This window comes from Physcomitrium patens, chromosome 23, assembly GCF_059467195.1.
Source record: "Physcomitrium patens ecotype Gransden chromosome 23, ASM5946719v1, whole genome shotgun sequence".
NCBI classification, from domain to species: domain Eukaryota; kingdom Viridiplantae; phylum Streptophyta; class Bryopsida; order Funariales; family Funariaceae; genus Physcomitrium; species Physcomitrium patens.
Genome location: NC_143432.1, coordinates 1,380,499 through 1,389,525, shown reverse-complemented (window position 1 = coordinate 1,389,525; position 9,027 = coordinate 1,380,499). Strand labels below are relative to the sequence as shown.

The following is a 9,027-nucleotide window of genomic DNA, read 5'->3' as shown; positions in this document are numbered from 1 at the left end:
CAAGTTTTTGAGTTAAAATGCTTGTCTACAATAAATTTCTAAAATTAGAATAAATTATAAAAAAATTACTATAGTTTAATAAAACACTTATAGATTTGATATGTGCCTAATTATTTCTATAATGTATTTTTTGAAGAAATTAATGATCTAATCTATTTCTACCTACTCTTACTTATTTAAATAAAATAGATTTATGTAATGAGATGATTGATATTAGTAAAACCACAATAACTAAGAAACTATGCTAAATTAGAATTATTTCATTTTTATCAATAAATTTATTAAAACAAATAGTGGTTTTAAAATATAATTTAAAAAAATACTTATAAGATAAATACATGCTAATAGACTCTATTTAATCTTAAAAAGTTCTATAAAGTTATTGAACACAAATTGGGCCTTTGATTATGATAGAATTAAGATAAATCATCTTATAAGATTATTAAAATATAATCATAAAAATTCACATCAAAATTCATATTTTAGATTGGTAATAAGATATCTTACTATAATTTTTAATAAAATTTGGTATTGTATAATTATAAGTTTTTACTTACCTATATTTAAAAAACATATAATCTATAAAATCTAAGTATTTTTAATTTTTTATTCTTTTTTCAAAGCATATCTACATAAATGTATTTTTTTTTCTTCTTGAAATTAATAATTCAAAATATTTTGCTAGATTTTTCTTTGGCTATTTTTAAAAATTCAACTATACAAAGAATAATAATAATAAGACCGTGCATATTATTTTTGAAGATTATAAATTATTAAAAATATTATATAAAATTTATTATTTATAAAATGGCTATAAAAAATCTAAAAATATAATTTAATATATAATTTGATAAAATAGATGATTTAATAATTATTTTTTGTTCTTTTAAAGACTCATAAAATTTCTTATAATATACATATAATATATATATATATAATATATATATATAATATGTATAAATTATATATATATATTTAAAATTTTATTTAAATATATTTAAAAATAATAAAATCTAATATTGATAATAAATTATTTTATTCAAAGAAGATATTTTGGATTTCGAGTTTTTTATTTTAAATATATTAGAACTAATGCTATATTACTTAAAATATAATTTTTATTTTTTAAAAAAAGACAATGTGTATTTTGATTAAATGTTTTTATAATTGAATGAAAGTGGATCAAATTCTTGAAGCAATAAGAAAAAAATTATAAAAAAATAAGTTTAATTGAAATAATATAAGATTTTTTTTTATATTGTTTTTTTGTAGTTGATCATAGGCATGCTACTACACTTAATTTGATAAGTCTAAAAAATATCCTAAATTAAATATTCAACTTCTTTGTTACCTTTTTATTTTTCATGAAATTAGTATGTAAAAATATCTATTATATTTTACTTTAAGAAATTAAGTTTAATTTATTTGACTTTACCAAAATAATTATAAAGAATTTTAATCAAATTGATTAATTTTTTTCATAAATTTAGTTTTTATAAATTCATTTCATAACACATGATATCAAGATTATCACTTATCCTCAAGTAAAGAATATGGTAATTATTACAGATATTTTTATGAAAATAAATAAGCAAGGATTGAAATATTTAGATTTGGATAAAACAAATTCTTGTAGATTATTGTCAAATAAATCAAGATATGATATTCTAATGTATTATTTTTTCTTCAAATTTTTTATAATAAAAAAGATAATTATTGAGCTTTACAAATCAAATTGTTGTTCAAGTTTAAATAACATAATTACAACAGTTCACATGGTAAGATATTTGTCTTTAAATGTATATATCAACTATTCTAAAGTAGAATGTATTTTTTAATGTATAAATATAAAATTATTTGATTTTTTTAAGACGAACTTTTAACTGAAGGAAAATAAAATATACCCACCAAAAATTATCTTTAATATGTTACTATGGATTTTATAATAGTTAAAATATATCTAGGGATATAGTAACTAATATAATTAAGACTTATTTATTTAAGTTTTATCTAATCATATGAGGTTTTGAGTACAAAATGACTTCTAACCATCTAAAAGGCCTTTGCTTGCTGATAAGATGTTCATGATTGCATAGAAAATATAAGTAATTTCTAAAATTAAGATCAATAAAATAATAAAAATATAAATATAAATAAAAAATTACAAGTTACAAAATTCATTTTCATAAAAAATTTAAAATTTAATTAGAAATTAATAAGAAATTGTTTTAATATAGGTCATATGCCATGAAAGAGTAGTGGTCAACACATAACGTAATTGTGTTCTGACAAAAAATTAAAGAGATTGTGCACTTTGGTATTGTAATGCAGATGAATAAATTGTTTGAGAATCTTGAGATTCCTCCTCAACCAAGAAAGTAAGGAGTTTGACTATCTTAATTTTAGTTATGATAAAGTGAGGGCCTATATATATATATATATATATATTTCCATAACCAACTGCCTAACACATTCAAGTCAAGAAATTTAATCAAGAAAATTGGTATCTTGCAAAATGTTCCACAAAACTTAATAACAATAAATAACAATAAACCTAAAAGAAAAACATAAATACAACTCACACTGCGACAATCTGAAACATTGTATGCACAAACAATTTAAGGCAAAGCTCTACTAAAGCTGTAAAACCTCTTCCAAATAAAAGACCGATTATGAACTAATTCACGAATCCATGAAGGCATCAGCATACAGCAGAGGTAAAAAATAAATTATTAAAGATTCAAGACCCCGAAATAAAAGGCTTATAAGACGCCCACCCCCACCAACACTAGCCCCCAAATGCAAAGGATTTTATTATTATACCCAGTTTCAGAATAATATCCTGCATTCGCTCAGGTACCCATCCAGCTGTGGACAGAATAAATAAATAAATAAAATAAAATAAAGGCGGCAGAAGCCCCAGATGGGTCTAGTCGAACGACCTGATACATTCTAGCTTGAACAAAAAACAGAATGAATGAAAGAAGGAAAAAAGTAAGAAGAGAAGCAGAAGAGGAAGCAGCGTGGGCACGAGGAGTGAGGGAGGGCGATGGAGTGAAAGAAGCGAGATGTGGAGCAGAATCAATCGGCAAGCAAGCAAGCAACCTGGTGTATGTAACTTAGTGGAATCCGGATACCGCAGTCAGGGGTCGATAGATTTTGAGTCCTGCAGGATCGTCATCGTCGTAAAAGCAAAGCCCAGATTGTGAGATGTCATCATCATCATCTATCTATCTATAGCCTTGTCTTGTCTTGCCGAGGACGACGCTAAATCAGCGATGGACTGAATTGAGAGACCTGAAGTCAGGCAGTCGAAGAAGGGGAAATATGGAAGCCCCGGGGGCATGGTCTTAGGCCCTCCCTCCCTCCCTGCTACAACTCGGTCCTCCCTATTCTCCCTCTTCCTCCCTCCGTGGTTGGGTTGCAATCAATCTCCCGCACGCTAGAAGAATAGTTAGTTTTGTGGTCTGAGACCCTTGATCTGATCGTTACTGCTCTGTCTGCGATTCGGCGTCAATCGTGGCGAGTTTCTGTTGATGGTGTTGTTGTCAGGAACGCAGGCTCATTCATCAGCCTCAATCAACACCAGTTGCTGCTGCTGCTGCTACTGCGGCTGCTCGTCAGATTAGTGAGTGACCAGTTCGCAGGAGGAGTTTTGGGCGATGTCACACTGAGACGGCGGCGTCACAAGCTGCGCAGGTCCGGATCTGAGGTTTTGGTGTGAGTTGCTTGGGTGTTGAGAGTTGGGGGCTGTAATGTGGCGAGGATCTGAGCTCTCGTGAAGAGAAAAGTTGGATTTGCAGTCGCAGAGCTTCAGTTGTGGTGATTTTGTGGATGTTAGGGCTTGGTCTGTTGGAGGAAAGCGAGGTGGACGTGGCCGTGAATGTTTAGTGTTGCGGAGCAGATTCTGTGGATTGTTTCAAAGAAAGATGTGTTTTGCATTTTCGGGAAGTGGGGAAGTCAGAGGATAAGGACGACTTTTGAGGAGTTTGAGAAACTTCCCATGTCGGTAGATCTCCCCTGTTACGATGCCTCAGAGGTGTTGAGGGCGTTGGGAGCTTTTACGAGTATGTTCCGAAGAGAGGTCAAAATTGTATGTTTTCGAAGTTTGTTGTAACCTAGTGAACGTCCGATGATTGGTATCTTCCTTGTTTTGTGGAGATTCATTCCGCTTTGGCTCTTCATATTTTCGCAGCTCCTCTCTTCATACTGCTTCTCTGCAGCCATTTCAGTTTTCCGCTTATGTCTGTTCCCGCACCCAAGGTTTTTTTTTCCTAAAACCTGGCCGCCTTGCCCTTCTTCGGTAGCATTTCATTCAAATCTTGGAGAACAGAGATATGCCTGTCCATGTCGGAGGAGATGTGTAGTCCTTAGGTATGAAGGCACAGCAACAGATTGCGTTTTTCTGCACTGAGTCTAGATACTCATGGACTCACTAGTGAAGGTCTCGCTTTGGAACTCAGGGCGTTGGTCTGTGTCTCAAAGGTGGTTGTAAAGAATTTACTGCCGCATGAGTGTTGTAAATGTTTCTCGAAGTAGCCTGGGTTTTATAACTTTAGTTCGGTCTTCTCATGCTATTGTGCAAATTCTAGTTCTTTCCTGAGGGAAGCATGCTTCAAACAGAATCCCGAATGCTCGGTATTAACTTCGAGAGGCTCGTTTGCACTTTTACATCATACCCTTGCATTGAGGATGAATTTTTTGCAAGGGGTCGTGGGTTCCCGCAGTGAGCTCTATGATTGGACTTCAAGACTGTATGTCAGATCAAATGGATTCATTGAAAATTGCTTGCATGTTAACACAGTAAATTTTTTGTTTTTCTTGGGTGTGTTGGAAGGCTTTTTACCGTGGCAAGCATGTTTGGACTCACAGTTTTGATGTGTTTCTTTTTTTCCAGCTGGTCTGAATAAGTAGCCATGGTGTTCCCTAAGCATGGCAGGCAGGAGCGGCGCGGGCCCGCGCCGCATGTTATCATTCTTGGGTCTCTCTTTGTCGCCTTCGTTTTCATTGGAGTCTGGGTTTACACCAGCCCTGCACCAATAGAAGATGTGCAGTATAAGACTGCTACACAACCAAGCGAAACAATCAAGGATTTTGAGAAGACTACTGATGCTTCGGTCGATGCACAGTTGGATGACGATTCTAAAGATGATGAGACAGATAAGGTTGAAGCTGATCAAAGCATAGATGAAAACGACAAGGGTGAGGAAACAAGTGACGAGTCTGAAAGGCGACCAGAAGAAGAGTCACCAGAGGTTGACGAGAGCACGATCTTAGACAAGTCTCTTCAGGAAGAGAGAAAGGCTGAGGAGGAAGCTAAGAAGGCTGAAGAGGAAGCCAAGATAGCTGTGAAGATAGGACCAGCCGATGACGAGGCCAAGGAGGACGCTGTGGAGGATGGAGAGAGCCGCACAGTCAAGGAGGAGGTCCAGCGTGATGACGATATTGGGGACTCTCTTGTTGCCAAGAAGCATGAAGCGATCGAAGATGCAACAGACGAATCAAGCGCTGACGGGACGAAGGGTGAGAGTCAGGATGCTGATGAGCTTCCTTCAGTCGATACTAGCGAGTCACACACCACCTCAGACCCGGACTCACAGGATGCTACGAGCTCTTGGAAATCACAAGATGAAGAGTCTACGGAAGAGAAGGAAGCGACAAAGAAATTTACTGATGTCGTTAAGACTGACCTTGAGGCAGTGCCCGAGACTTCATCCTCTGAGGAGACTGAACCTGCGACTCTTACCGAAGAAGAGAAGAAGATTGAAGAGAAGCAGGAGATGGCTACTACACCGATTGTCATTCAAGAAGCGGTGGCAAAGGTAGAAGCCCCGAAATACAAATGGAAGCTTTGCGAATGGCGCGGTGCTCAGGATTATATCCCTTGTCTTGACAATAAGAAATGGCTTACCACTCACAAGCAGCGCAAGCATTACGAGCATAGAGAGCGCCACTGCCCTACTCCCAAACAGCTGCCCAAGTGTTTGGTGCCCTTGCCTGCTGGTTATAAACCGCATATCAAATGGCCTGATAGTCGTAGCGAAGTACGTTCGATCCCTGTACACTGTAACTTTCTTGCTGATTCTATTTAGATTAATTTTTTGGTATTTTTCAAACCGTGCCAGCTGTGGGTTTTTATCACATTTCTCAAAAAGGTGTCTAATTTCTGATAACATGGATACCGCAGACGTGGTATAACAATGTACCTCATGCTGGTCTCGCTCAATACAAGAAGGATCAGAACTGGGTAAAAAAGCAGGGCGAGAAACTTATTTTTCCTGGTGGTGGAACACAATTCAAGCATGGTGCTGGCCACTACATCGACTGGGTGCAGAAGGTATAGTGTGTCCGGGTCTTGAACCTTGCTTAGCTATCCATTGTTTATGCTTTCTTGTTGTGTGGAGTCGCATTATTTCTGAGCATATGAGGTCTCTGAGTGACCTAATGCTAAATCTGAGCATGTTAAGTGATGGTTCAACCCTTGCTTTGCTAATTTTGTTACTTCTCTTAGGATCGTAGTTTTGATCAAATCTTTATATTGTCATGATTCTCCAGTTTCATTTGTAAGGAAGATATGCTGAACAAGTTATGGGGTGTGTTTTCGTCAGATTTACCCAACTATTAGATGGGGAAAACACACACGAGTCTTGTTGGATGTAGGCTGTGGTGTTGCCAGTTTTGGAGGCTACCTATATGACAGGGATGTGCTAGCCATGTCTTTTGCCCCGAGAGATGAGCATGAAGCTCAAGTGCAGCTGGCATTGGAAAGAGGGATTCCTGCCTTTTCATCAGTAATGGGCACGCAACGTCTTGTATTCTCCAGCAACTCATTCGACGTTGTTCACTGTGCTCGTTGCCGGGTGCCTTGGCACGTTGATGGTAATCACGCTCGTAATCACTTTGAATACGTGCCTTTCAATGCTTCAACTACTCTTCTTGATACTCTGCATGCGTTATAGTTGTTCGCATGCAGGTTGCTTGTGAATTGGTTTCAAGATGCGATGCAAAGCCGCTTTAAATATGATGATGTTAAGTTACCTTGGTGCTCCGCAGGTGGCAAGTTGCTGTTGGAGTTGAACAGAGTGTTGAGACCTGGGGGCCATTTTGTGTGGTCTGCTACCCCCGTCTATCAGGACCTTGAAGAGGATAAGCAGATCTGGAAAGGTATTCACGATGAACACGTGAGTGAAGCTTTGGAAGTTATCGAGAAGAGATGTGGAGCATGCATCGTGATCTTATTGCTGATCAAGTATGTTTTTCTTTTTTATGGATCTGATCAGGTCCGTGCATGAAAAGTTGTTGACATGATGTGTGACGCAGACACGACTGCCGTGATAGAGGCTATGCGCTGGAAAATGGTGGCTAAGGAAACAGATGAGGAGACTCAGATTGGAGTTGCAATTTTCCAGAAACCTGCAACCAATGAAGTATACGAAAGTTCAACGGGTGGGGGACCTGAGATGTGTCAGGATGACAATCCGAATGCTGCTTGGTGCGTGGATTCTGGATCACGAGTGTCATTAAAATACAAGTGACGTAGAATGCATGAACTGATAATGAATTTTTCATCACTTAGAAAACATGTGAATATGGATTCCTTGTGTATTCCTGGAGGTCAATGCACGCTAATCATTTTTCTTTTTCTAGATCTTTTGGGCCTCCATCACGTCATTTGTTTCGGTGACAGAACACATCTGGGTTTATTAAGTTATTAGGAATGTAATTGGTACAGGTATGTGAAGATGACACCATGTATTTACAAAATTCCGGATACCAAGCGTTCTGAATGGCCCGAGGAGTGGCCTCTCCGAGCCACGGCTGTTCCCAAGTGGTTGAACTCGAAGGATACTGGTCTTTATGGGAAGCCAGCTCCCGAAGATTTCGACACTGATACCAAACATTGGGAGCGTGTTGTAGCAAAGACCTACTTGCCTGAACTTGGAATTGATTGGAGCACTATTAGAAATGTTATGGACATGAAGGCTGGCTACGGAGGGTAAGCATTTCTCCTACTCCTTGGCTTCTCTGAAAGTCATTTGCGGGCGATACTCGTGTTTTTTACACCTACTGTTGATTTGATTTTATTTGATTGTTGACGCTGATTAAGTTCCATGACAATAATCAAATGAAACGTCATGCTGGGTTCGGTTGGACAGATTCGCTGCTGCACTTAGAGCGGAAAAGGTGTGGGTGTTGAACATTGTGCCCGTAACCGAACCAGATACACTTCCAATCATTTACGACAGAGGATTCATTGGCATGTACCATAATTGGTGCGAGCCTCACAGCACATACCCCAGGACTTACGATCTCCTCCATGTAGATCACCTGATTACCTCTGTTAAGGCAAAGTAAGTTTCTTCTCGACCTCCGAATCATTTCACAATGTCATAACACGCTCTTCCAAGACGTAGAAACGCCATGATCTTTGCCGCTACAGGTTCACACTACGTCTTGTTAGTGTAGTGTTAACAATTTTCGAGTCTAGTTATCTCACAGATTTTCCTTTTTTTCCTTTTTTTTTTTTTTTAAATTTCTGGCAGGGAATGTAGCATAGTACATTTGATGATGGAGATGGACCGCATCTTGCGGCCCGATGGTTGGGCTATCTTCCGCGATGAGAAGTCCAACCTAGTTGAGGTGGAGGAGATTCTCAAGTCACTTCACTGGGATGTGAAACTGTCATTTTCAAAGCAAAATGAGGAGCTCCTCGCTGTGCAGAAGAAATTCTGGAGACCAGACCCCAAGGAGTCATCGTAGAAGGTTTTAGAAAGACGTAGTTTTTGATATAGGCCCAATCGAAACTTGAGCAGAGAATCCATAGTTATCATGCCTTCCCAATCTTTCACCCTACTGGGCGTCAGTTTGTAACGACGGGGGTGACCAGGTGTGGACTTGTGTTAGCACTTCACAGCAAGACTTGTATTGTAAATCAGTCAGCTCTGTAAACGGCGGGTTGTTTAGGACATTAGAACGAACTAAGGTAGTGTTGCTGCATTCCTTGCAGCTTTGGCACTCTCAATCCTG

General features: G+C 37.7%; 1 protein-coding gene across 1 annotated transcript; it reads left to right on the top strand.

Annotated features, from left to right (window-relative positions):
• Positions 1–3,094: 3,094 nt before the first annotated feature.
• On the top strand, positions 3,095–9,022 carry LOC112275928 (putative methyltransferase PMT23). Its single transcript, XM_024506704.3, has 9 exons — positions 3,095–3,699; positions 4,898–6,044; positions 6,188–6,337; positions 6,609–6,879; positions 7,054–7,164; positions 7,321–7,492; positions 7,733–7,996; positions 8,157–8,351; positions 8,544–9,022. The coding sequence occupies exons 2-9, from the start codon at positions 4,917–4,919 to the stop codon at positions 8,758–8,760; spliced, it is 2,508 nt and encodes an 835-aa protein (XP_024362472.1). The 5' UTR covers positions 3,095–3,699; positions 4,898–4,916; the 3' UTR covers positions 8,761–9,022.
• The last annotated feature ends 5 nt before the right edge of the window (positions 9,023–9,027 follow it).

Coding starts and splice junctions, on each gene's coding strand:
- LOC112275928 (XM_024506704.3), top strand. CDS start 4,917: ATGGTGTTCCCTAAGCATGGCAGGCAGGAGCGGCGCGGGCCCGCGCCG. Junction 7,997..8,156: donor ATGAAGGCTGGCTACGGAGG/GTAAGCATTTCT, acceptor TCGGTTGGACAG/ATTCGCTGCTGCACTTAGAG. Junction 8,352..8,543: donor ATTACCTCTGTTAAGGCAAA/GTAAGTTTCTTC, acceptor AATTTCTGGCAG/GGAATGTAGCATAGTACATT.